Source organism: Balaenoptera musculus, chromosome 6 (assembly GCF_009873245.2).
Source record: "Balaenoptera musculus isolate JJ_BM4_2016_0621 chromosome 6, mBalMus1.pri.v3, whole genome shotgun sequence".
In the NCBI taxonomy this organism is placed as follows: Eukaryota; Metazoa; Chordata; class Mammalia; order Artiodactyla; family Balaenopteridae; genus Balaenoptera; species Balaenoptera musculus.
In genome coordinates, this window is record NC_045790.1 from 26,182,104 (window position 1) to 26,209,887 (window position 27,784).

Below are 27,784 nucleotides of genomic sequence, written 5' to 3' on the forward strand. Positions count from 1 at the left end.
TATATTTTAAAAGGCTTTATGTAAACCTTGTGTCAGAAGATAGCCATTAGTTATGGAAGATGGAGGGCAAAGAGATTATATACGAAAAGTATTTTGAGGGACTATCTTGTGCTTCATTAAAAAAAATGTTCAGGTTAATTATTTGAAGTAATTAGTTAGGAACAAATGAAGAGGAAATCTACAGAAAAAGAAAGCAACCAGAATGATATCCACCAGATAAGATTCTGAATATTCCTTCACTCTGAATTCTTCTTTGTCAGCTAAACTTATTTTCTAGATCACTCCAATTTCCACAGGTGAGCCTTGTTCACATTCAGTATCAAAACTAATGACGACACTTATTATTTTGGTTTCACTCTCCTTTTGGCATCTTTATGTTTCTTCCGACAGTCCTAGAAAAACATAAAACCAAAAGCCTTTGTTAAAATAGAGGTAAATACTTTCCAAGGTGTTTAGTAACTATAAAGTAAAATTTAGGTTATTCAATGTCAGGGTTGTAGAAGCCATTTTGGAAGTGCTCACTTGGAATGTACAGGGGATATTCAAACTTTTGGCTTTAAGTGTTTACAATGGAAACTGTAATTCAGTCTTTCAAAAGTCTTATGATTTCCTGCTACTTAATAAGCATGGCCAGAACTCGTTCCAGTCACTCAGTGAGGCCACTCTTCAGTCTCCTTACTGCACCATGGGTTGATTGAAGTAAACAACTTAAAACTTCTCTTCCAGCACTATAATTCTGAGCATTTAAGTCATGTTCTCAGTTATCTTAAGTTTCATGCCCTCCTATATTCTTACACCAGGCAAATATTAACACAAAGATAACACCATATCTTTTAAATTAATATGAAGATACAACTACTCACCATACGCAAGCTGTTTGTTCTGGCCTCCCAAGAATTCCTGCTAATATTACTTCCCACTCCTCTCCAGAATAAGTCAGAACCTAAAAGGGGAAAATAAAGAAGGACAAGACAGCCCATTAATATTAAAACAGACAATATTCTAGTGCTGGCATTATCAAGGTCTTCAATTCTAGTTAAGACCATTTCCCCCCCGCCCCCGGCCAATTTATGCTAATTTTTAAAAATATTTTGTTTTCTTTACAAAATGAAAATGTAGAACTACTAGGATTTTACTGTTTATAAACCATTTACTATTATGTAACTTGGTTTCTGTTTGTGTTAGGCTTAAGAAATGAGTTCATTGGGCCTTCCCTGGTGGCGCAGTGGTTAAGAATCTGCCTGCCAATGCAGCGGACACAGGTTCGAGCCCTGGTCCGGGAAGATCCCACATGCCGCGGAGAAACTAAGCCTGTGCACCACAACTACTAAGCCTGTGCTCTAGAGCCCGTGAGCCACAACTACTGAGCCCGAATGCTACAACTACTGAAGCCCGCACGCCTAGAGCCAGTGCTCTGCAACAAGAGAAGCCACTGCAATGAGAAGCCCGCACACCGCAATGAAGAGTAGCCCCCGCTCACCGCAACTAGAGAGAGCCCACGTACAGCAACAAAGACCCAATGCAGCCAAAAATAAATAAATAAAATAAATATATTAAAAAAAAAAAAAAGAAATGACTTCATCAGCAGCCTCAGAGTTTTCATGTGAACTTTTTTTTCTATTTTTTTTCTGAAGTATAGTTAATTCACAATGTTGTGTTAGTTTCAAGTGTACAGCAAAGTGATTCAGTTATACATATATATATTTTTTCAGATTCTTTTCCATTATAGGTTATTACAAGATATTGAGATAGTTCATGTGAACTTTTTACGGTACTAAAGACTTAGGAGTTTTGCACGTCTAGTATCTCAGTAAGCCCCTGGAACAAAACAAGCCCTTGTTGAGGACAGTGAACAAGTGAGGGAAGTGGCGAGTGGGAGCTTTCAGTTTTCCAGAGCTTTGCAAGTCAACATGCATCTGTCTAACAGAGGGGGCTAAAGCACATGACATTGCAAAGGATCAGAATTTTTCCCAATCAGTTCTTACTTGGACGCATGTTAGTATATCAGAATGCGCTATGGTGAGAGCTGTACTATTACCTGTTCTATACCATTTAATCAAAAAATTGACTTACCATGAAGTCTCTCATCATTCTTAGAGAAAAAGAAAAATCTAGTGGTCTCTTTCTCAGGTAATGATACTTCTCTGAAGTGAGAGAGAAAGAGAGAATTGGCCACTTAATTTCAATATTTAAGAAATGTTTACACTGTAAGTATAAATGAACTATTCCTTAAATATATATGCTTTGTGTTTTGCTCATTTTTCTTTCCTGAGTTAAAGTGATACCACCCTTTCTCTATTCAACATTCTTCTCTTCTACCTGAAACTCTGGTAACGAAGACTTACTTAAGTACAAGCTCTATCTTCCCTGTGCCGATTGTTGATATTCTCACCCCACCATTGCTACCCAATTTGCCAGTGTTTCCCATGGGGTAGGAGCCAACGAGCTGAAGCATACTCTTTCCAGATCAGGGACTTCAGTGGCAGGTTTTCTTCCCCATGCACGTCATATCCCCCACCCAGTCTATCCAAATTTCAAAGAAAAGGAAACATGCTCCCAATTACAAAAAGGCTACAGAACTCTCTAAAGGAGCCAAAAAAAAGAAAATTGTCTTGAGAAGCTAAGCTTAGATACTTCTATAACATTTCTAAAGCATGTCTAACTCAGATTTTATGAATTATGAAATAAACCTGGACAGAAACACATTACTTACCCAGGGCTGGGCTTTTTGTCATCTGTTTCTTCAGTAACATCTTCCTCTTCTGAACTGCTGTCTTGGAAACGAGGGTCTCCCTGCCAGGCAATCTTCCCAGGTTTCACTGCCTCAACTCTATAGGTCTCTATATCGTCATGACAATGAAAGATGACAGAATTGTAACCTAACGACCAATTATTTGTGGACACACTAATTTGTTTACTTTCACCATGCACACATATTTCTGAATTTCAAATATCTTAATCATTAATTCAAAATATGTAGTATCTTTTTAGATTTTCAAATATTGAGAGAAGCTATTATCATATTTTTGGGCATTGCTACGGTGATCTGGTAAGGAATATAGTAACACTATAAAAACATATACAAACTAAAGGTTTATAAATGAGCAACACAATTTAAAAGAAAAAAAAAATAAGCATGGCACCTGTGCTAGCATGAGAAGCCTAAACTGTAACATGATACAGTGAAACCAGGTTGCCTTCCTGCTTATTCATAAATGAGAAAAGGAACATATCTTTATATTTTCAATTCCCAAAGCCTCTTTCTAAAACTGCTGAAAAAGCTTCTGCTATAAGATGTGGGTGATCACCTCACAAGTCCTCATAATTTTCTAAGTACACAAAACACATCTCCCAGGTTGCTGAGGTGTCTTAGTACTCATTTCAAGGCCAATTTCTCACACTTGGCTCTCAAAGTTAGAAGAATTAAAGACAGTATCTATATCATATCAACTCTGTTCAACAGTTTAGGGCTGACCTTGGTACTCAAATGGACAACACAGGCAAGAGAATGAAGTAAGCAGAGCAACGATATATTGTGTCTTATTTAGAACAATTTTGGAAAAACTACTAGATTGCTATACCTCCTTTCGGAGCACTACAAAGCTGGCACTTAATACTCACCTGCTAAACACATGGATACTACTTTAACTGCTGATCTTTAAAATAGAGCTTATTGTTAGCTGTGCATGTATTCTCCTGTATAGGTATATCTTGCTTTTTACAATGAACTTCCAGAAAAGCTACACTTCATCTTAAACACTAGGTGAGGAGCAACTTCCTAAGGAATAGGCGTTTTTAACTTTTAGACTATGTAGGACTTCAGAGGTAAACCTCCTGAAATGGAATGCCAAATTGTTTATACTGGTGCTGATACTTTTCTCTAGGTTCTGGCGAATCTCCAAGGATAAAGTTTGAAACAACTGGTGTACTGATGACATAGCTTATTTGTATAGAGCCAGGGTTACCTATTTCTTCCCTTTCCCTACCATATAGCACTGGTTTTCCTGAAGTCATGGCTTCTCCAACTGCATCTAAGATACAAAGCTATTTAAATATATGACTTCTTATACTTCTTCATGACTATTTCTACTCAACATTAGAAGGGATGCTGCACATTATTCTCTGGCTTCCCTTCATATGGCAGCTATCTAGAAGTTTGCTTCCAAATGCAAGAACAATTTCTTACTGTGTTAAACACAGCTCTAGGCACAGTACATTTATGGTCATGTAATGCTGACTATAATACTGTAATACTGTTTATCTAGATGGAAGAAAGAATCCTTTCTTCAGCTAAGGTTAAATCATTACAGTTACAGTAGATTCAATCAATTAAGTTCAAACCGCTTGAAATGAAAACGTTTAAAAAAAAAATGTACCTTCCTTTACATTTTTAGTGTATGAATCAAAAAAGGAGAATGTGAACCCGCTGGGCTGTTCATCCCCAGTCATCAGAGCTGTAGGGTCCTGGACTACTTCGGCTTTCTCTCCATCAGAGTCCTCATTCCAAGGTGTGTTGTCTTCCTTTTCAATGGTATCTTTTGTAGATTGGAATATTTGTTTTAAATCCATAGCAATGTTATAATATATTTCTTTAGATACCTCAGGTAGCTTCTCAGCTTCCTCCCTTTTCTTCTTTCGTTTTGCTTTACTGCATTGACATATATAGAGATATGTGCATCACAAAAAAAGTCAATTTTTGGAAAATTTCCAGAAATCAGGAAAGAAAAACACCTTGGATAACTTTAGTCCCATCCTTTCAACAACCAAGAGGATCTACATATAAAACTCATAAAGGCAGAACCTTAACCAAAAAGCTTTTTATAGACAAAACTATTTCAAACAGTTCCAAGTATTAAACAAGAATCATATTCTCCTATCTCTTATCCTCTGAACTACATTTCAGAAGTCACACCTAAGATATTAGCTATGAGTAAGAAAATCACTTAACTGCAATGGGCCTCAGTATCCTCATTTGTAAAATGAACCATGTTAAACCACATGACTTATAAGACTTTCTCAAATTCTAAAATTCTATGAGTTTTATGACACTGACATTAAAGGATTTAGTCATAATTCTGTTTTAGAAATGCCTTATAAATGTGCTAAATCTAGTCTGTTTGGGAATGAAATTTTTCTATTACCATCAACCTGCTCTATATTTAGGAATATGTTTTTCTTTTTGATCTTAAACCAGAGTTACATGGCAGTCTCCAATATTGAGTTTTTAGCTAGTAAAAGATTAAAATTCTCTTTTCTATTAGAGTCTACTCTATTTACTAGGCCAAATATTCTAACTATATTACCTAAAATAATAATGTCCTAAATGATCATCTTATTGGTGGAGACTATCTTACAGAGAGAAAGTTTTAATGCTTCATTAAACCATTGGTTAGAATTTAAGGCAGATACGCCTCCTATGAAACTGAGTTCTATGAAAAATGGTGTTCTTTAGACAGTTCCAAGTGATTATCATTGACCCATGATGTAGTCGTATTAAAAGTGGCCCAAAGGTCCTTTGATACTTCCTTCTTTAAGATGCAGAAGTTAATTCCCCAATCCCTTGAGTGTGGGCTATATTTAATGACCTCTTTTAAGGAACAGAATAAGGCAGATGTGATGGTGTGTGACTACTGAGAGCAGGGTTATAGAATGCACTGTGGCTTTCTCCTTGCTCTCTCCCCTTTCTGGATCACTGGCTTTGGGAGAAGCCAGATCCCATGTTGTGAGGGCACTCAAATAGCCAAAAGGAGAGGTCAATAAGGCAAGGAACTGAGGCTTCCTGCCAACAGCCAAGTGTGTGAACCATCTTGCAAGCAGATTGCAAGCTTTCAGAGACTGCAGCCCTAGGTGACATCTTGACTGCAACCTATTGAAAGCCTCTGAGCTAGAACTACCTGGTGAAGTGCCCCCAAATTCCTGACCCACAGAAACTGGGACCTAATAAAAATTTAGTTTCAAGCTGAGTTTTGGGGCAATTTTTTACATAGCAATACCTAACTGATACATATTTTGGTACCTAGAAGTGGGGTACTGCTATAAAAGCCCAAAATGTAGGAGTGACTTTAGAGCCCAGGCAATAGGTAGAAGTTGGAAGGTCAGTGAGGCGGGTGTTAGCAAAAGCCTGAAGAGCCCTGAAGAAACTGTTAGTAGAAACTACACGGCCATTGAGGCTTCAGGTAAAGAATTGCAGAAAAGTGAGGTAAATGCTATTGGAAAATGGAGGAAAGGAGGTCATTGCTACATAGTGGCAGAAGGTTTAGAAATACTGTCACCTTTATTAACTGGGAAGTATAAAATGTACCTAATGAACGGGTGAACTAGCTAAAGACATGTCCAGGAAACTGTTGAAGATATTTTCTGATTTCTTCTTGCTGCTTACAGTAAAATATGAGCAGAGATAGTGAAACTAAAGGCATAATTTTTTTTATAAGGAGCTAGGACCTCATGGTTTTGAAGACTCCTACTCTCCAGAAGGCAAATGACATGAAATTTAAGAAACGTCTTCTAAGCAAAGAACAAATCTAAGACTCTCAGGAAAATATGGTGTAAAGCAAGTATTGGTAAAGCTTGGGTCAGATCCAAGCTGCTGCCTATTTATGTACAGACTGCAAGTTAAGAATAATTTTTATAGTTTGAAATGATTGGAAAAATATAAAAAGATGATTTCATAACATATACAAATTATATGAAATGCAAATTTCAGTGTCCTACTAATAGTTTTATTGGAACACAGTCTCCCTTATTTGTTTTATGTATTGTGTATGGCTGCTTTTCTACTACAAAGGCAGAGTGGAGTCACTGCAACAGAGACCATCTGGCCTAATATATTTACTATTGGACTCTGAAGAGAAAACTTTGTAGACCAGTCTAAATATAAAATAAAATCCTTTGTTAAGACCCTAAACATAGCTCAGAAACTTCAATTGTTCAAACAAGAGGGCTTCTGAGGAGTTAAACTCCTTTAAAAGGTATTGACTCTCAGCAGTCTCAGCAGAACCCCACAGTAAAAAAGGCTTATCTTACAGTGATTTGTGGGTGTGACTTTTGTCTAATGGAGTGAACCCCAAGAAGATTCACAGGAAACCCACAAGTATTTTAAGAGAATTATATTAACAGAAACACTACTAGATTGGACTGATAGGTACAGAGACATTTCACAATGAAGAGCCTTTTGGACTCCCACATTTCTACAAGCAAGGCAGGCTGAGAAAATTACTCAGCTGCAAACATGGGCTACCATTCATAAACAAGGAAGGATAAGCCAAAAGGCAGAGGCAAGAACCATGGAGCATTATTCCCAGGCTTTCAGTTCTAATCAAAGAACTCCCAACATTTGCCTGCCTAGATTTCAGAACGACTATGGACCAGTGACTCCTTTGTGCCTCCTGTGTTCCTCCAATGAATAGTGTTTACAGTGGTTATCCTATGTTGTCCCACCACTATGTTGGGGGAGGGGAAGACAACTGTCTCTTTAGTTAGCAGGTATTCTGATGAAAAAGAACTGTATTCAAGGTGCTGTACCCAAGAAACTACAACATATAAGCCTCATCTACACCAAATCTAATTTGGATGACAACATCCTAGATTTTGAACTGACACTATAAAAAGGTGAGACTTCTGGGGAGTCTAGAGCAGGGTTGTGCATATTCTGCATATGGTAGGAATATAAAACAATTTTCGACCAGAGGACAGGTTGTGGTAGTTTAAAATATGTCCACAAATTCCTCAATGCCTCTCTCTTCAGGAATGAGTGCTTAATCTCCCCTTCCCCTATAAAATTATGGGTTGGACTTAGTGACTTATTTCAAGAAAATTGAATAAGGCAGATGTGTCACTGTGTGACTTCTAAGACTATGTCATAAAATATACTGTGGCTTCCTCCTTCTATCTCTCTTTTGGGTCAGTGTTATGAGAACACTTAAGCAGCCTAATGGAGAAGCCAACAAGGTGAGGAACTGGCTAACAGCTATGTGAGTGAGCCATCTTGGAAGTACATCGCGAGGCTTAGTCAGGCCTTCGGAGACTGAAGCCCCAAGCAACATTTTGACTGCAACCTCTCCAGAGACTACCCAGAATCACATTGCAATGTGGAATCCTACATTGCAGGGAATGTTTATGTTCTACTTTGGTCTGGTATGCGATTCTTTTTAAAAGAAATCTTTAATTTTGGAATAATTTTAGATTTATAGAAAAACTGGAAACAGTGCTCCCAAATAACCTTCACCTAGTTTCCCCTCATGGTAGCATCTTACATAGATATGATACAATTGTCAAAACTAAAAGATTAACACTGGTACACTACTATTAACTAAACACAGACTCTGTTCCCAATTCACCAGTTTCTCTACAAGTGTCTTTTTTGTTCCAGGATCTAATTCAGGATACCACAGTGCCTTTAGTGATTTTAAATAGTAGGAAAATCAAAAAATTAAATCAGGCAAAGTTACTGGTTGCTCCATATATTTGCCATATTTATCAAAATGACAGCATATCTATAAGAAATAGACGCTCCGGGCTTCCCTGGTGGCGCAGTGGTTGAGAGTCTGCCTGCCGATGCAGGGGACACGGGTTCGAGCCCTGGTCTGGGAAGATCCCACATGCCGCGGAGCAGCTGGGCCCGTGAGCCACAGCTACTGAGCCTGCGCGTCTGTAGCCTGTGCTCCGCAACAAGAGAGGCTGCGATAGTGAGAGACCCACGCACCGCGATGAAGAGTGGCCCCCGCTTGCCCCAACTGGAGAAAGCCCTCACACAGAAACGAAGACCCAAGACAGCCATAAATAAATAAATAAATAAATAAAAATTAAAAAAAAAAGAAAAAAAGCCAACACAGCCAAAAACAAATAAATAAATAAATTAAAAAAAAAAAAGAAATAGACGCTCCTACCACACTAGAGTAGTGCAGTGGATAGAATGGTTGCCTCCAGAAAGATATGTCCGGGCCCTAATTCCTGGAATGTGTGAATATTTCCTTATTTTGAAAAAAAGGTCTTTGTAATAAAGTTAGGGATTTTGCAATGAAGAGATTATCCAGGCAGACTCTAAATGGAATCACAAGTGTCCTTATAACAGACACAAAGATGAGAGACAAATAGAAATGAGAAGCCCACGTGAAGATGGAGGCAGAGACTGGAATAATATAGTCACAAGCCAAGGAATACCACAGATTACTGGCAGTCACCTGAAGCTAAGAGAGAGGCATGAAATGGAGTTTTCCCCCCCGAATCTCCAGAGGGAACACAGCTCTTCCAATAATCTGGATTTCAGACTCCTAGCCTCCAGAACTGTGAGAAAAATTTTTGTGGTTTTAAGTCACCAATCTGTTACAGAAGCCACAGGAAACTAATATAAGTAGAAGACACCTACTAGAGAAGGGGCACATATCATCATTTCTATGCATGAGATTCCTTTGTCAAAAGTAAGACTCTCTCAACCACATCAATAATTCCTCTCTTTCCCCCTTCCCTGTTCTTAAACTAAATACAATGGGGACCAATGGATGTGATACTTGTTACTATCTACTTTTCTCACTGTCTGAAATGAGATTAATTCAAATGAACCTGCTACTAGAAGTAGTAGCTTAATATACCTTTCTTTTGGTTTATCACCTCTTTTTCTTTCGTAAGTGGCATGGTCATGCCTTGTTGGATCGTAACGTATGATGTCCCTATTAAAAAAAAAGAGAGTGATAAGTTGGAAGAGACAATTCAGAACATTAATGCAAAAAACTAATAGCAAATTATAATGCAATACCAAGGCAATTCCACTTTTTGAGCAAGAAAAAGCCACATAATATCAAAGAAGTGTATTAGGAGTTCCTTAGAAGCAATCATATTTTAAATTATCTAGTTTTGACTTGTCCTGGGTCTTTAAAAATGTTTAATATTATTTTAAACATACTAAAATATATGGATAAAATGATATGCTATTGGGATTTGCATAAAATATTTCAGTGAGGAAAGTAGGGGGAAGTGAGTAAAGGTGTCAAAGAGAAAACTGGTCACATGTTGGTGATTGTAGAAGCTGGGTGATGGTACACAGGGGTTTCATTACACTAGTCTTTCTAAGTTATATGATGGAAATTTTCCATAGTAAACAGTTACATTTATTAATATTTAAACAGTTTTCCAATTTTTTTACTAATAATAAATACAGAAATAATTTAAGATTAGTTTCTTGAAGTGAATCACTAGGTCAAGGTAAGTATAATTTTAAGGGTCTGATACATGTTGCTAACTGCTCTCCCCAGGAAGTTTAAAATGGCCTCGTTTTATGGCAAAGGAAAAGAGGGCAGAATGGGATGAAACATAAACCATACTTAAATTTCTTAGCAGCTACTGATCCTTTGCTTGTAGAACTGCTTAAGTTGATGTGCAAAACACTCTGCACAACATTCAGGGCTTTCAACTTTTCTGCAGCAAGCTCTTCTTCCTCAGCAGTTTTCTTTTCATTTATTTCTTAGAGGGAAGAGGATAATTAGTAATCTCTTGGCAAACATAACTTGAGAAGTCTCAATAATCAAATATTTATCAAGCACCTAAACATGTGCAAAGCACATTAAGATATGAAGAAGAAAAGTTAAACCTTGTTTTGCTAACCTCCCTATCCCCAAGATCCCCAATGTCATAGTGAATCTAGAAACTGCATGACCAGCAAACAAAATTCCCATTTCTGTTTGTAATTATAAAAATGAAATCTGAATTTAATGGCTTTCAGTGGCAAGTCTAAAAGTTCTTAAGGTAAAGATTGACAAATGTAATAGAGTAAGATACTAATTATAAAACTAAAGTGATTAGAGATTCTTTGATTTTTTAACTTTCTAAAAATTAATCTAAATTACATGTAAATCTAAAAATGAAAGATAGTGAAAGATGCTAATTTTACTGACTATTAATATGATGTTAGTAGACAGTTACTTTAGCCTTTAGATTCAGTAATAAATATTGCAGGAAGAAAGCCTACACACAGGGCACTGTGGAACCCTAGAAGCTTGTTATCCTTAGCTACTAGAAACAGACAAATATCAGAGAACAAAGTTAAACATTTAACAGCTAGTCTGGATTATAGATAGAAATACAAAAGAAGTCTAAGTGAGCCTTAAAGACCTTTTCAAATTACTGCAGGATATAAACAACCAAGTAACAGAAATAAACAGAATAAAATGCTGATTTGAATAAGTTCTCTATAGAGATGACCCAAAAGTGTCTAAGGGTTCAAAAGAGGTAAAGATTATGTTCAATTGGATTAAGAAATGTTTTATAAACCAGGTGGAGTCTAAGGTAGGAAAGACAATGTAGATCCCCTGAGGAGGAAGGAGAGCATGCCAGGCAAGGGAAGAAATGAATACGTACGTTGAAATAAGAAAGTGCAAAGAGTTTACATTGCATTAGGTTAAACCATATGAAACTGCTAATATTCAACAATTTTTGACTTTAGAAAATGGTACTTTCAATTTTACCCTAATATTGACCATTAGGAAATAGAACACAATGCTAGAAAGGGCTCAAGGTATTTGTAGACTGGCTGCAAGGTATTTGTAGGCTGCTTACCTGCAGGACAGTCTTTGTGCAACTCACAAAAAATTCAGCCTCAAAAGCTGGGAAGGAAAGAAACAAAAGACAGAGATTCTATGTCTGACTGCCCTAAGAATGGAAGTACCATCAACAGAAACAGAAGGGTCCAGAGCACCTGAGAGAGAGTAAATTCAGTTTGGGATTTGCTGCGTTTTAACACGCGTTCAGGGACACCTGTGAGAAATATCCATCAGGCATTGAAAAAAGAATAATTGGGAGCTCAGCAGAACAGTCAGGAGCAAAGATGACCCAGATTTGGAAAATATTCATGCACAAAAGAAGGTTAAAGCCACAGGGACTTAAAGAACCTTTACATATCTAAAGGCAAAGGGAAAATTAGGCACAGAGAATTAAGAAGAAAATAAGGAAGTTATAGTGCAATGGAAGCCAAGGGAAAAGAACAGTTCAAGAAGGATGATCAACAGTGACAAATGCTACACAGGCAGGCTGAAGAAGCTTGAGAAGGTGCCACTGCATCTGGTGAACCAGTTAGTATGTGCAGGGAATGCATACTAAAGAGTTGTAAAGAGACAGACAAAAGTGGCAGAAGTTAGAAAGTAAACTCTATGTATAGCTTCTAGGCTATTCCCAAGGTTCTGTCCATTCCTGTTTTCAACATGGAATTTTGAGTGAGAAGCTCTGAAACATAATTTGCTGTGGATCCTGGAGAACTTACTCTCTGAACACTTGTTTTCAGAAATGTACAATATACACAATAATCACCTGAAAGAATCAAGAGCATCATTTCCAGAGGTTGTATTTTCAATAAAAAGCCAACTGCTTCTAAATTAGGTGCAATTTATTTTTTCATTACAGGTTTAGAACTGAAAAAAGATGGGAGTGGCAACTTGAAAACTGGCAGGGTTGAAGAAATGGCTTTTTGAACCTATGAGACCTATGTCTGTAGAAAGAGGGAAGAGATAGAAGAAAGGGAAAGTATGAAGATGCGCATAAGAAAGGAAGCTAACAGGAGGTATGAATGAGGAAGATTAAGATGCAGATTAGATTAACTCATGAAGAGGAAAAAAGTAAGGACAGAGTAGTTCTGAGATTGGAAAGGAAAGCAGGGAGCTCACTTGAGGTGGCCATCCTCAAGTGAGGATGGTAGGAGGTATGAGGTAAGGTCTTTTGCAAAGGATAAGAGTAGAAGATCTTGTAGAGAAAGTCTGGAACCACTGGTGTAGAAAACAGTATAGGAAGTAAGAGCAGAATCAGGATGCTTCTGGTAGCATCACTGCTGTTAGATATATTCACATGGGATGAATTTACGTAGAGTGACATTTAATGGTACACTGTTTTTAAAAACCTGCACCCAGCACACACGCTGGAGGGAAGATAAACACTTCCTTTAAGTAAGCCAAGCGTGATGTAACCGTCTTCCACAGCCTCACCAGGACCTGATCTACTGACAGGTAGGGTCCTTGCCTTCTCTCTAATGCCAGGGACAGGATGATGGAAGATGGTATCTTTGGTGGATGCTAACTATTCCTGTCTTTTCTGGCAGCTTCAGGTAATTATAATTTTATAAATAAATTAATATGTACAAACTCAAGAAGTATTGAGTAAGCTAACTATTGGATTACAAGCTCCACAATTCAGTGTCTTGGGGTACAGAGTTTCTCTATGTGTTAAGTGAAGAAGCTAGACTACATGACTTCTCAAGGTCCCCCAGCTCTGACATCAGGACTGTTTGTTTGGACAATAAGGCATTTACCTTCCTGTTCCTCTTCACTATCACTTTCTAGAAATCGGGAGTCCATGCGAAATCTGTCATCAGTGCCAAAGTGAGACTGCAAATCCATGAGCTATAAGACAAAACACAAAGACAACTGACAGCCATATTCCCAAGAAATAACTTATAAACAAGACCTTCCAAGTATACCTCCATGCCATGAAATTCACTACATTAATGTTTGCATAACCTCACCTACCCATGAACCAATCAGAGAGGGTCATGGAGGACTCACTATTAAAATAAACACCTTAACACTGGAGTGTGGGTCAAGGTCTGCCTGCACTAGCATAGATTTAAGGACTATGTCGAAAAATAAGGACATGTTGCAAGTTTTATTATTTTCAGTCTTCACTAACCTTCTGTCCAGCTCTGCCCTCAAACTGAGGTTTAATTCTGAACCTGTTACTGTCATCTTCGGAACCAGATTCCTCATCATCGCTGCTGTCAAAGAGCTTCCCAGAGGCTCCACCCATGGCTTCCTGTTACATAGGTAAAGATAGAAACGTTTATTAATAACCAAGACAGTATTTCCTTCATTATGTAATCTTCCTCCTCACATGTATGGAACAACAACCCAGATGCATCTCCCAGGAAAGACTGGATGGTGGTTAGAATGGAAACTTCTGACTCAGTGATATCTACTTGGCCCCTTGGGTCACTAAATCCAGAGGCTCCTAATGCAGCCTGGAATGGGGGGAGTTATTAAATGTGTGAACACTTTCTGCAGGGTTTCAATAATACTGATGTCACTTTGCAGATGATGTGGATAGATTTATGTAGGCCCCTGTGGTATCCATGCGTGATGGTCAGGGGAGCCCTGGGTTTCACTATGGCTCCCAGAGGATTTTATGTTGAGCCCAGCAGTTGTGTGCAAGTCTTGGTATGCAACACGCAGAAATGGATCTGCAAAAGTATAGGAATGCCGACATGGACATCCTAAATTTCTTACTTTTACTGGTTCCTCTCCTGGATGGTTTTGCTCCTGAGTGGATGTCTCCTCTGTTTCACTTTCACTGTTGGAACCAAAGATGATGTGCATTGGCTTGTCCTCTGAATAACCATCCTAGAGTGGGCATCAAAAGCATTACCCTTAAGAGAACCCCTCATCTCCTTCCCCTAGCAAGTCTATTTCTGACCCTATTTTCTTATATAGTGAATGATGCCATCATCCCAAGATAGAAACTTCTCTTTCTCTCCATTTCCAGTTTATTACCAAGTCCCATCAGTTGGACCTTCTTGCTATTTTAAAAATATATTCCCACTGTCACTGCCTTGGTTCTGGCTCAAGACCTCCCACAGGCTGTCTGTCCCATTTGATTTGTTGTTCTCATCATGTCCTGAACCATCTTTCCCAAACAGAAGTTGGCAAACTTTTTCTGTCAAGGACCAGAGAGTAAATATTTTAGGCTTTGCAAGCCACATATAGTTTTGGTTCTGTATTCTTCTTCTTTTTTAAACCCTTTAAAAATGTAGAAACCATTCTTAGCTTGGAGGCTCTTCCAAAATAGGCCATGGGCTAGTGGCTTGTGAGCTCTATCTAGTTTGCCAACTCCTGTTCCAATATATACACAACTAATCTCCATTCCCTTGCTTCAAGTTCTTTAGTCTTTTCACAGCTTTGAGAATAAAGTCCAACCCCTGTAGCCTCTTCACACCTCACCCCTACTTATCTCTCTCATCTCATTTCTCACCATCTTGTACTCTATACATTTAATCACACTGATTGCAAATATTCAGTTTTGTACAAACTATTCCTTTATCTTGGAATGCCTTTCCTCTCTCTTCGTACCCTTTTACCTCTGCCAGACCAATTCCCACTGATGCTTTCACACTAGAATCAGTTCAGCTGAGGAAGCACTGGCTCCCCACCCCCCTCCCCCCACCACTGCCAACAAATTGGTATGCCTCCAGTGTGCTGTCAGAGCACACAGGCGTACTTCTTTCTCATCCCATGGAACTGAACTGTGACCTTCTGTCCACCACACTGTAAGCCAATACCGACCACCTAACAGTGATCCTCTCTGTAAATCTAGCACTTGCTGTGAAGGCCTGGAATTTCACAGGTAGTTAACAATTGTTGAAAGAATGAATAAAGACTCATTACAGTAAATCTTGGTAAGATATGAATCACTTGGCAAGTGATTTATACGTACATTCAGACATATTAGGACATATCACTTAACTATATCAGTTACAGCTTCTAAAGAGATATCCGGATCTACTAAAGATACAAGGACACAAAACACAAACATTCAGCTCTAAAGGAGCCTGTCTACCTTCGTGGGAAAGAAAGGTTGGACTTGGAAACAAGTTCTTGTTAAATTCCTAGACTGAAAATATACTCACCAAATTTGCCAGAGCATTGTGAACCAACTTCTTTTGTACTTCTTTTGCTTTCTGCCTTGCCTCTAAGGCTGCCAAACGCTTCTGATTATCTTCAGCGTGCTTATCCTTAGCATTAACATCTGATGAACTATTAACAGAAAGTGGGAAGTCAGTTTTGCTTCCCTGAGGGTCTCTCCTGGAGGAGACCTCTGGTGATTTCTCAGGGGCCTTGCGGCTGCACAGATCAGGCCTCTTTTCGGAGCTCTCTCCTGACTTTCCAGTCCTGCGGCAACAGTCTTCATCAAAGCCTCTCCTGGGAGTCTTGGCACCAAGACTCAAAGATTTCTTATCTTTTAGTGGCAACAGACTAGAAATAGGATTTCCATTTCCCTTTTCTGAACTGCTAGGGAATACCACCTTGTGAGCCTGGCTCTCAAAAGTAGACTGTCTCTTTTGAGGCTGAATTTGGTTTGAGTCATTTGCCTTCTTTGCATGTTGGAAAAGAGGCAGTTTACTTGATGGGCCATTAGCGTACAAGGACCATTTTTTCATGGACATGTTCCTGGGATCCTCAAGTTTCAAGGATTTATGATCTTCATTAATATTGTTAGAGGCAACACTCTCTTTCAAGGATTTTTTCACTGATTCCTTTCCATAGAGACAGCCTACTCCCTTGAAAGCCTGGAATTTTGGCTTTAAGGTATTTTCCTTTGGTTCCTGTTTTCCATGTGTGTTCTCTTTTCCTTCTAAAAGGGAAGCCACAATCTCCTCAGGATGAATACACTGTTGGCCTTTGTGGAGGCCACCTGGAGTTCTGTGGCTCTTGGAGGCTCTGTCAGACTTGGCAGTGGTTTTCTGGCCATTGTTCTCAGTATCCTCTTTTGGCGCCTCCTGGTTACTGCCAGCCAACTGTTCCAAATCAGCTAAAGTGAGATTCATATGGAGACAGTTTTTCATCATGGTGTTATACTCCTTATCTCCTTCAGACTCGGTTGATTCTGATACAGAATCAGCATCTTCACTGCTACTGGACTCAATCGGAGATTCACAACTAAGAGGCTTAATTCTGTGACTGAGGGCTATCTCTTTGTTTTTTCTTTTTTGTACTTTAATACAATCAACAGAAAGATCACATTTTTTTCTATTTTTCAAATAAGTTTTCTTGTGCATAGACTTTTCTGTTTGTGAAAATTCTACACTGTTTTTGATCTTATCAGAATTTTTTTTCATTGCAATGATTTCATCTGTATCTCCTGAATCAGAGTCACAATCATTTCCCATAACATTATCTTCACTACTGAGGCAAAAGACATTATTTTTGATGCCTAAACCTGTTGAAGTATGAAATTTGTGAAAATGTGATTTAAAATCATCTCTTACAACTTCAAAGGGATCATTTTCAGATTCATTTATTGAGGACCATGTAGTTTTCTCTAGGTTTTCCTCTCTTGCAATCATTAGTCTTAATTCATCTTCAGAATCAATATCATCATCAGACATGCTATTTCTCTTTTTGGTAGTTTCTAAGTCAGACGTCTGAAAAAATACATTTTTAAGTTTCTGACTATCAGAATCAGGTACATAGGGTGATTTAGGAGTAATGGAATTATGAGGTGTATTTTGTGCAGCCTGTTGTTGTATTAAATGTGGACTCCCCATTATGCTACTAGGTTTTGGTCTCAAAGCCAGAGATGCAGTGAAACCCTCATTCTTCTGCACTTTTATTATCTTCTTGGCAGGGCTGTGAAAGTCAGAGAATTCTCCTCGTCGTTTCTTACTCACAGGATCATTCCCTCCTTCCAATTCCCAAGTGAGGCTGGATATAGGGATAGCATTTGTGAAATCCTCCCCTATTTTCTTTAGGTTGTGGCAGTATTTTGAGGGATCATACTTTATGATGTCACCAACAGTCAAGGAAAAAAACAAAGGCAATAGGTTTTAGAAAAACATATCAAACTGGTAAAGCAAAAAGAATACTGTTTAATCTTGAGCAAGTCATTGACTCATCTTACCCTCAGTTTCCTATCAAACAAAATAAGGACTTCATTAGGTGACTCAGGTCTTTGGAACTGACATGTCCATGGCATGTCCAGAGTGAAAACCAAGAACCATCACTATTAATTGGCAGAAATTACTTGGGCTGCATGTGTATATCACAGCAAACCGATTCAGATTATATTCTAGGTACAAGAGGCCACAAGACTTTTCTGTAAATCTGAGAAGTCTATCCACTGAGCTAATACCATAAAGCGGAGTATAGAGAGGAACCCAGAGGGGGCACAGCTAGATACTAAGTGTTGGTATCTCAAACCTGAGACTCAAAGATTCTCAAACTTTTTGGCCATTCCTGTCTTCTCAATGCTGGCTCATCCTAGATCTGATTCTCTTAGCTCAATGACATCCATTTCACATTTTACTCACTCTCTGCATTTTGTAGGTCTTTCTTAGAAGGCTAATAATTCTTTACCAGGTCTTTGTTGCTGACATTGTCCAGAAAGATTCTAGTTAATGTCACTGTGCTGTAGTGACAGCTGGCATTTGCTGATTTCCTAAAACATATGAATAGACAAGTATAAGTTGCTTTAATCTATCACTACTGAAAAGTCCCTTTGTTCATTTAGTAACTACTGAATACATGGACAATTATATGTGAGTTGTGCCAAACAGTGTCTATTGTCTCTTGGCTTTACACTGTCCTTCCAAATCCTCCTCTTTGCTGTCAGTGGTACCATTGGTCGGAAGCTGGAAGGTGAAGAAGAAAGAAGTATTTCCCTGACTTTAGTGCCACTGGCAGGGACAGCAGAAGCAGCAGCTGTGGCCAGGGCTCCAGGGGCCTCAATAGCCGTGAACAGTGAGGACACACCTCTGTTCGAAATACCTGAAATTGCTTCTGCTTCCCATGACACACAGGGTTAGAGCTAAAAGAATACAAAAAACACCCTCTGCCCAGAAGTCCATGACACTAGGAATTCAAGGTCTTAGACAATCTGACCTCATTTCCTCAGGGGAACGGGCATCTGAATTTGCTCATACTGGGTTCCATACTATTTCCCCATCCACCATTCTTCTGCCTGTCTACACATTTCTACCTACTATTTTCCTCTCTCCTAGACTCCTTCCTATCTCTTTTCAATTAATGTGGAACTTATCCCACTTCCTCTAAAGCCTTGTTTAATGATTGTGCTGTGTTCCCTTGTCCTTCTTTAGCTCCTTTGGCAATGGCTTTGAATCCATGTCAAACAAGAAGAATGAGGTATAAATTAGTAAGTCAACGTGCTTCTTTAACAATCATCATTTGTATCACTTGCATAAAGCCTCATTACATTCTCTCATTATCCTCTAATTGTTTCATACATGTAGGTAGGTGGGTCTTACCTTACTTAGAAATTGGGAACATAAAAACTGTTACACAAACATCTAAAGATTTACTGACAGAGGCAGTGAAATTCTAAAGGTATGAAGTAAACTTTTGCAAATATCCACATCGTAGTAAACAATAATTTCTCTGAAAGGCCAATTGCTAAGGATATTTTACGTTTATGTTGATTCTTTAGGTGAAGGACAGGTAAGACTCTTCCAAATTTACTCACAACCCAATTCTAAAAGAAAAAAAAAAAGAATATATTTACTATACTTGTCACAAATGGAAAAGATTAACCACACTGCATAAATATCACTTAAAAATATTTGAACTCATAGTGGACCACGATTACTGTTGGGTTTAGTTTTCTGATAATGAAACACGAGTGCTCAAAAATGTGTATGAGGAAAGGAAAAAGAAAGGAGGAAAATTAGGGCAGTTATTCATCCCATATAAACCATGTAGGATGCTACACAAATAACAGCCATTAAAAAGGCAAACGTGGGACCTGCCTGCACTCCTCACCACCTATGCCCCCTGGGAGACCTGCCTCCACTTGGGTTTTGATTTCTCTTTCTAAAATGGGGGAAAACTGTGCTTTCCCAAGAGTTGTAAATGCATCTGAAGACCATAAAGCACTATCTATGTTAACTGCTTCCAAGCAAGAGAAAACAGCAATTGCTTTAAAACATGATGCTCATGGTCACCTGGTCTCAGGAATTGGTTCCTGAGCTACTCAGGCTACCAGAGGAGACTCACTTTGTGCCCTGGTACTTCTGTCCCTGGCACAGCTTTCACATGGAAATCCACCACTCCCATCTTTTCTAACAAGTTGGTGTTGCTTGTTGTTGATTTTCCTTTCTTTGCTTTTGCTTCTTCTCTCTCCTGGGCCAATCTGAATCAAACAGAAAATATAAATAAGAGTTAAAATAACCAACCACACTATTAACAGTGCTTCTGTTTTGTTTTTTAATACTGTAAAGCTGTTTAACTTTATAGAGATCATTTAGGGTCTCTCAGTTTTTCCCTTTCAACTTATGTACTTTTGGCATTTTATCTATCCTTAATCCTTTCACTCTTCCTTATGAGGAAGAGGTGTCTTTCAGAGCCTAATATGCTAAGTCTTGAATACTTCTACTCTCACAACAAAGAGAATGCAGAACGCCAACTCAATCTTCCAATTCAAACTCCGCCACCTTATACAGGCCTGGTCAACTGTGCTGACCAATTCTCATTGGCCTCTTTGCCTCTGGTCTGTCTCTCTTACATTCCAACTTCCAAGATTCATGCTCCCCAGGCATAACTGCATAGACACTCCAAGGCAGCAGCACTGTGTGCTCACCTGCTCAGGCCTAGGGCCCCAGTTCCTGCATATAACAGGCAGCAAAGTGCTGCTGAATGAAAATCTCATCACTACCCTGTTCACAGAGGCCCCCAGCTGAAGAATAAAATCAAATCCTCACCTTTGTCACCAGACCACTCCCTCAAAACTTGGTTTAGACCTTATTTTTCCTTGTGCCATTTCTTTGGCCCACAACAATCTTAAAACGCTCTTGGTCACTCCATCTGTACATTCCTAAAATGTCTCCTATTTTGGAAGCACCCAATCTCATACAATCTTTTCTCCCTAAGAATACTTTTAGGATCTTAAAATGCTTTAATAGTTTTTACATTGCCTTGTTCTTAAATCACATGCATAATTAATCTTATGCCTCTCATACAGGGATTTCCTATTATCTTTATGTTTTTGTATGACACTTTCATTAACAGCCTAAAGTCAACTTAAGCAATTTGGTACTGTCTATTAAAATTTTAAATGTGCATAACTATGACATAGCAACTCCTTTTGTTGACATAAACCCCAGAGGGACCATCCTCAAGAGTCTTCTCTTATCAAGAGGAAGTGGAAATGTTCTAAATGTCCATGAGTGGGGGATGACTAACTACACTGTGGCACAGCCATTTTCTAAAATAGTACTAAACAGTCATTACAAGAAGGGGGAAGACCTACATCATCACAAAAGGTTGTGTTTAAAAAGCTGAAATAAGTATATATTTTTATGGGTTAAAATATATGTATATATGAGCATTACATTATCTTCTTTGGTGGGGTCTGGGGTCCCAGTGAGTCACAGTTAAGAAGGATTTTAGCTCTACTTATAATGCATATATTTGCTAAAACTGTAATAGTACATTATTTGATAGCTTCAAATCAATTAAGTGAACATATAAAACCACTTACAATATAAAAAACATTGGGTCAAATCATGTAGAGCAAATCTTACCTGTGCAAAAAACTTTCCTTTGCTAGCTGAATTTGTAGTGTTCCACCTTTCCATTTTGTTTTATTTAAAACAGACATACCTATAAAGCAAAGAATTAGTACCCAAGTACATGGCAATGCAAAAATATATAGCAGCATGTGCTTTTACTAATTAGTTAGTACCAAAAAAAGAAAACCTGCTTACCACAAAGACACAGAGGAAATAGAATAAAGAAAATGAGACCTGGAAGGAGAAGGCTTAGGTCCCATTCTCATCTTGACCACTTATTAGATCCTTACACTCCCTACCTCCCTGTGTAATTGAAAGATTTGAATGAGGCAAATGTGTAAACCATAAAGCAAAATTTGTCATTTGTTTATAAAGTAACGTCAGGAATCTGTGGCAAATGGCTGGTATTTATTTAACATTTCATTGTTATTTCCCACACTAAAACTATAAAACATTAATGTAATTTTCTTAGAGTGAATCAGAGGACACTGGAATCCTGCAGCACCTCACTTTTATTTATCACCTCATACTAATTATCACTGTGAAACTTGCAAACATATTAGCTGCAAGTAACTAAACTGTGTTTAAACTACTGTGCCCTAGTAGGTGATTTTTCTCAACATCTGCTATCAGCTTCCTTAATAATTACCACTAACAGAAATTTCTATAAGGTAGGTACTATGCTAAGTACAAAGGTATTATTCAACTTAATCTTCACAGTAATATTATGAGATAAGCAGTATCTTGGTCATACATCAGATAAGCAAACCGGGTCTTCTAGTTTAAATAAACTGCTAGGTCACACAGCAGAACTGATGTGTTCTTAACTGCAACATATTTGTCATATCTATTTCCTAACTGAACGAATCAATTTTTTGAAAATGAAATTACAAAAGGCCAATGGCCCTCTTTCTCTATTAGCATGTTTCCTACTCAGTGTCTTTTGACTTTTCAGTCTCCAAATAATTAGAATGCATTACTACATCAGTGGCAGTATGAATTATCTCCCCCTCTTTATTCATTGAAGGTCACAGGTGGCCCTCAGCTTTACTAAACTTATCGATGGAGATTCCACAATTTCAAGGATATGATCTTATAAGGGCATATTCTAAAATCCTCTCCTAACAGCATTTAATAACAAGAATTAGTTGCTGAGAAATGAACACACTGGGGAGGTGGGTATTTCATAATATCCAGTGGGATATGTGTAACAGGCAGTTTCTATTAAAGTGTGGTCCCTTGTCCAAAATATTTGAGAATGCCATTTTTGAGCAAACTCACTGGCAATGTGCTACCGTATGTCATTCATTATGGAATGAACCTAAACCTCCTGAATTGTAGGATATGGAAATTCTCTTGATCGTGGTTGTCCCTCAGGATGAGTTAAAGGTGGATGTTTAGGTTTAGAACGAAAGTTATTCCAAATTACATGGTGACATGGACTGGTAAATAGTATAGAAAACATTCATTACATTTTTTCAGGTCTGCTTCTGCTACTCTGATGTTGACATATGCAAAGACTTTCTGTGGGTTTCCTAAAAAAAAAAAAAAAAAATTTAAATTCTTACCCAGAGAACAATGTAAAAGTTATTAAGTTTCTAAATTTAAAAAAGAGCTCTTAGAAACTTACTCTTTCAAAGGAAAACCTTGTTTATTTATCATTGGATACAAAGATTGCATTTTTTTAAAGCATGATTATCTAAATATTCCAAAAGAAAATACGTAAGAGAAAAATGTCAAGTACTCAGTTAAGGAAGCACTTTGCATGTTTGTATGTTAGTGATATTCTACTTAATAGGACCCTACTAATTATTAGAATTTTAGCTCTGAAAACTGAAAGCTACATGTTTCAGAAATTGGATGTTTGGAAATTCCCTGGCGGTCCAGTGGTTAGGACTCCGTGCTTTCACTGCTGAGGGTCTGGGTTCAATCCCTGGTTGGAGAACTAAGATCCCAGTAAGCCGTGCGGCCAAAAAAAAAACCCACAAAAACAAAAACCGGATGTTTGGGAATTTAGAAATTTTTGATTTCAGAAACGTAATTCTGGGCAAGTTCCAGGTCACACGTAACACCTCCAGAGCATAGGAGGGGGAGGGATGGGGGGTGGGGGGTTAGTACAACAGTATCATGTAATGAGATACATATCACTTTCAGTGTTCAGGGCTAACATTCATCTCTTGGGTTCCTTTATTTTGTGATACTTGACTTCAGTTATATTTGCCTTTAACTACCCATGAAGAACTATAAATTTACCTTGGTCATCTTTCCGAGTGATGATTTCCACATCAGAAACTTCTCCAAATCTGCTGAACTGATTTTGTAGGTCTGCCTCAGAAATATTCTGGCCAAGGCCACCCACAAAAAGGCGCTTCGTTTCTCTGTTGGCTTTCATCAAGGCTGGGCATACACTCAAGTATTTCTAGTGGAAAAAATAATTATCTACAGAGAAGAGCTCTTTCCCTTAAATCTTCTCAAATCTAAACAAAACAAAACAAAACAAACAAAAACCCTCAACTCCTTTCCCTGAACCTTCTATGCAAAACTGGTTGCCTGGAGCTGTGTTTCACTTCCTATTGTATTGCTCCAAATTTTATCTCTGGAGACTCTGTTCAAGGCCTACATCCACATTCTTCATGAATGCATTTTGGAACAGCACCTCTACACACAGACACAGGTACAGGCACATACTTTCCCTCTAAATGACCACAATATTACACTCTACTCCTCCCGATTTTACTTATCCATATTGTTAGGTGTTTTCCCTTTATTCATTCACTTTAACAAACGCTGACAGAAATGGGATGGGACAGGTTAGCAGATGAAAATATAAAAAGCTCTCAATCCTCAAGCTCCTCAAAGTCACATGAGAAGTAAGCAAATGCTGCAATTGCAATACTATGTCACAACAGAAATATCTACAAAGTGCTGTTCAGGCATAGAAAAAGCAACTGATATAGCTAATACAGACTTTTTAAAAAACACTATGTGCCAGCGTTGTACAAAATAGTTTGCAGGCATCTTTTTTCAGATAAGCAGGAGAGGTTAAGTCACTTTCCCAATGCCATTCAGAATTAGCGGTGAAGCCAAGATTATAACCCAAATCTAATTTCAGAACCTGTAATTCTTTATACTAGGGAAATTGCTGGATTAGAAGGGACTCAGGAAAACTCTTCCAGAGGTACTGAGATCTGAGGCTTTTCATGAGATCTCTAATCTCGTTTAGCACCCGGCTGGCGCTCAGCTCCCAGACTCCTCCCACGCGCGACCCCAAAACAGCGCCAAAAGCCCTGAGCATCGCTCCTGATCTAGGCGTGAGCCATGGCCTACATCTTCCTGGTAGCTTCCTCCGCCCCCAACCTACCCACCCTAGCCTTCTTCCTCTGAGAAGACTCAAAGACGAGAAGGGAGAACGTAGGCCAATTGGCCTCGGCACATCCCATGCCACAAACCCACTCCTCACCACTTCGTTTTTTACATCCCGCGCAGTTTAGGGCCGTAACTTCTAGTCACGTGTCCCAACAAGTGTCGCCTCTCTTCCTTCCTACTGGATTTCCAACCCAGCATCCTAAGGTTCCACTACCACGCACAGTTCCCAAGTGCTCTTTATTTCGTTTCCAGGCTTCCGGGCGACCGCGATGCCTCCGTCCCCTGCCTCAACATCCGCGAAAGAACCCAAATTAAAATTCCCTACTTCATACTGAAGAGGGTTATCACCTTGTGTTCTCCTAGATATGGTCGGCGGAAGTGAGGGAGGGGAAGAAAAATAAAGAGACTCCACCCCTTAAGTGCTCCCGGAACCTCCTCTTCTGTGACTTGCTCTTCCTGGTTGCTCCAAGGCGCCACCAAGTCGGGGTGGGTAGGTATGCCCTCGGGCTTTGGGTTCGAGGGAGTCAACTCTCTTGAAGCGTAGGGACTGCTGGGGGACAGCTGTGGAAACGTAAGCAGGGATGGCAACGAGGCTGGGATGCTTGCGAGCGCGGGTTATAAGCGCGGGAATCGCGCGTCATTCCCCTGCCTCCCCCGCCGAGTTCCGGGATGGTCCACGCCAGCAGCGCGCGAGGCTTGAAGAACAGGACGTGGCGCGCCTCTGTCAGGCAGCTTCCCGTTAGCGCGGCCCTATGGATTCTCAGCGGGCTGAGGCCCGCGCTTTGGAAGCCGAGATCACCGCTTTGAGGCGGGCGTGCGTGGAGCCGCCGGCGCCCGGGGAAGACACCTCCCGAGTTCGGTACGTGGCCTTCCTCAGGCCCAGTGGGAAAGGTGAAGATCTCTACTCCAGGCGCCCCGGACCTCTCCACAGACTTTTCCCGAGCACCAGACGTGGGCGGGAACTCGTTATCTGTCTGTTCCAACAGGGCTGAGAGTGATGAGTACACGCGTGGACCCCGCTGTAAACGTATTACCATATATTAACTGATTTAATCACACTCATGGGGAAGGTGTTTTCATTTAAGGTGTTTCATTTCATTTCATTTTAAGGTGTTCTCTTGCTAGTAACTATCAAGGTGAAAGTCTTGCTTATCTCCTTAGCAATCTTGCCTTTAGTGGGCAGCAGTATCTAGTTGGAATTTAAAAACTCTGGTTTCATGGTATTTGTTTTTATGAGTCACCTAACTGTGGCAAGTGATACTGATTTTTCGCTTACGGTAGTGATACGAAATTTCCTTTGAGAAATAATTTAGGTAAAAGAGTAAGTTGATATAAAGAAGACTAGGCAGTGTAGTCTATAGGAGAATTTGGCAAAAGCTGCGAAGGTGATTGTCATATACTGGAGGAGGGGAAGCATCCCTGTAAAGGAAGTGGGGGAACTCCCTGTTTAAAGGCGAACAGAGCCATATGCACTAATAGGTAGAAATAACTGAAGAGTGCCGTCTACCATAGAGCGGTGGCATCATAACGTCTTTGTTACTACCAATAGCCATGGTCTGTCTATTACTTACTAAGTGCTAGACTGAGAGATGCAAACGTCTTTACGTACATCATCTCTTTTTAATACCTACGACAATCCTCTGAGTTAGGTAGGTGCTGTTGTTAACCCCGTTTTAGAGTTAGGAAACTGAGGCTCAGAGAAATTAAGTTGCTTTGCTGAAGTCTCAGAGAAGGTAAGTGTTAGAGCTGGATTGGAATCCAAAAATCAAACTTCAAAGCCCAGGCACTTTGCTTAACTGGAGAAGGAGAGAAGGGGGTCCATGACAGTTAATTATGTACCTATTGTCTCAAGCTTGCAAGCTGCTTGAAAAGCAGAAACTGTCTTCATTTTTTAGTCAATTCTAATTTGACATAGATGCAGAGAGAATAAGATTTTCCTGAACTAACTGGACAAGAGTTGGTTGAAATTGGGAAGGAGGAGTTTTTGCATGCATGTTGGAAGGGATCATGAAGGTAGAGGAAGCTGTAACTAGTAAGAGAGAAGAGGAGAGGGAAGTAGGTGAACAGGGAACAAATATGTTCCTCCGCAAGTGAGGGTGTAAATGTATCAGAATGCTTGCTACTCCAGGGGTGCTCCACAGATTGGAAGCTTTAGCATCACTTGGGTTGAACAGAAATACAGATTTCAGCCCAACCCTGACCTACTGAGTCGGAATCTACTTTTTAACTAGACCGTTGATGATTTTATGCACTTCAGAAAGTCTGAGGAAGCACCATGATGAAAGATGATTTCTTTATTGGCCACAGTATGTCATTTTTAGCTCAGGATAGTATGTAGACTGTCCATGTAATCTGAGTCTCCTCAATGATCAAGTTGAGAAAGTCGGAAGAGTCCAAGGTGTTTGGATTTAATATAAAGTTTCTTTTCACTATGATGGAGAAAGAAGTTTAGGACCTGTGTACCAAGCTTTTTTTTTTTTTTTCAGTTCCAGTAAAATACATATAAATGTATCATCTTAACCATTTTTCAGTGTTCATATCAGTAGTATAATGTTCATAATATTGTGCAACTATTACCTCCATCCCTTTCCATAACTCTTTGCATCTTGTAAAACTAAAACTCCATACCCGTTAAATAATAACTTCTCATTTCCCAACTCCCCTTAGCCCCTGACAGCCACCATTCTATTTTCTGTCTCCATCGAATTTGACTTCTCTATTGCTTCATATAAATGGAATCATACATATTTATCTTTTTGTGACTGGCTTATTTCTCTCAGCATAATATCCTTAAGTTTCATCCATATTGTAGCATATAGCAGAATTTCCTTTCTTTTTCAGGCTGAGTAATATTTTCTTGTATGTATATACCACATTTTACTTATCCATTCATCTGTCAATAAATACTTTGTTTGCTTCCATGTTTTAGCTATTGTGAATAATACTGATATGAACATGGGTGAACAAATATCTCTTTGTGACCCTGCTTTCAATTCTTTGGATATATACCAGGAAGTGGAGTCGCTGGATCATATGTTAATTCTATTTTTAATTTTCTGAGGAACCACCACACTGGTTCCCACAGTGGTTCTACCATTTTACGTTCCCACTAACAGTCCACAAGTTTTCCAGATTCTCCACATCTACATCAAC

General features: G+C 39.1%; 2 protein-coding genes across 8 annotated transcripts in view; one reads left to right on the plus strand and one right to left on the minus strand.

Annotated features, from left to right (window-relative positions):
- Nucleotides 1–24,941, minus strand: NOL8 (nucleolar protein 8). 4 transcript variants are annotated; one of them, XM_036855971.1, is made up of 17 exons: nucleotides 24,726–24,941; nucleotides 23,519–23,684; nucleotides 22,738–22,800; nucleotides 21,278–21,356; nucleotides 19,752–19,887; nucleotides 19,162–19,230; nucleotides 15,653–17,530; nucleotides 14,256–14,369; nucleotides 13,663–13,785; nucleotides 13,286–13,376; nucleotides 10,317–10,455; nucleotides 9,588–9,665; nucleotides 4,377–4,648; nucleotides 2,714–2,840; nucleotides 2,074–2,144; nucleotides 864–943; nucleotides 1–392 (listed from the first exon to the last, which is right to left on the minus strand). In XM_036855971.1, exons 2-17 carry the CDS (start codon nucleotides 23,655–23,657, stop codon nucleotides 342–344), a joined length of 3,510 nt encoding a protein of 1,169 aa, XP_036711866.1. In that variant the 5' UTR covers nucleotides 23,658–23,684; nucleotides 24,726–24,941; the 3' UTR covers nucleotides 1–341. The 4 variants fall into 4 exon arrangements, with proteins under 4 accessions (XP_036711866.1, XP_036711864.1, XP_036711863.1 ...); XM_036855969.1 differs by having other exon boundaries at nucleotides 23,519–23,742; XM_036855968.1 differs by lacking the exon at nucleotides 24,726–24,941 and adding an exon at nucleotides 24,631–24,718.
- A 115-nt stretch (nucleotides 24,942–25,056) lies between these two features.
- Nucleotides 25,057–27,784, plus strand: part of LOC118897018 (centromere protein P) — a 234,680-nt gene continuing 231,952 nt past the window's right edge. For 2 of the 4 annotated variants that reach the window (XM_036855744.1, XM_036855743.1), the window contains exon 1: nucleotides 25,137–25,490. In XM_036855744.1, the coding sequence (XP_036711639.1) occupies nucleotides 25,384–25,490 (107 nt within the window). In that variant the 5' untranslated portion in view covers nucleotides 25,137–25,383. The other 2 variants (XM_036855745.1, XM_036855746.1) reach the window with 2 other exon arrangements.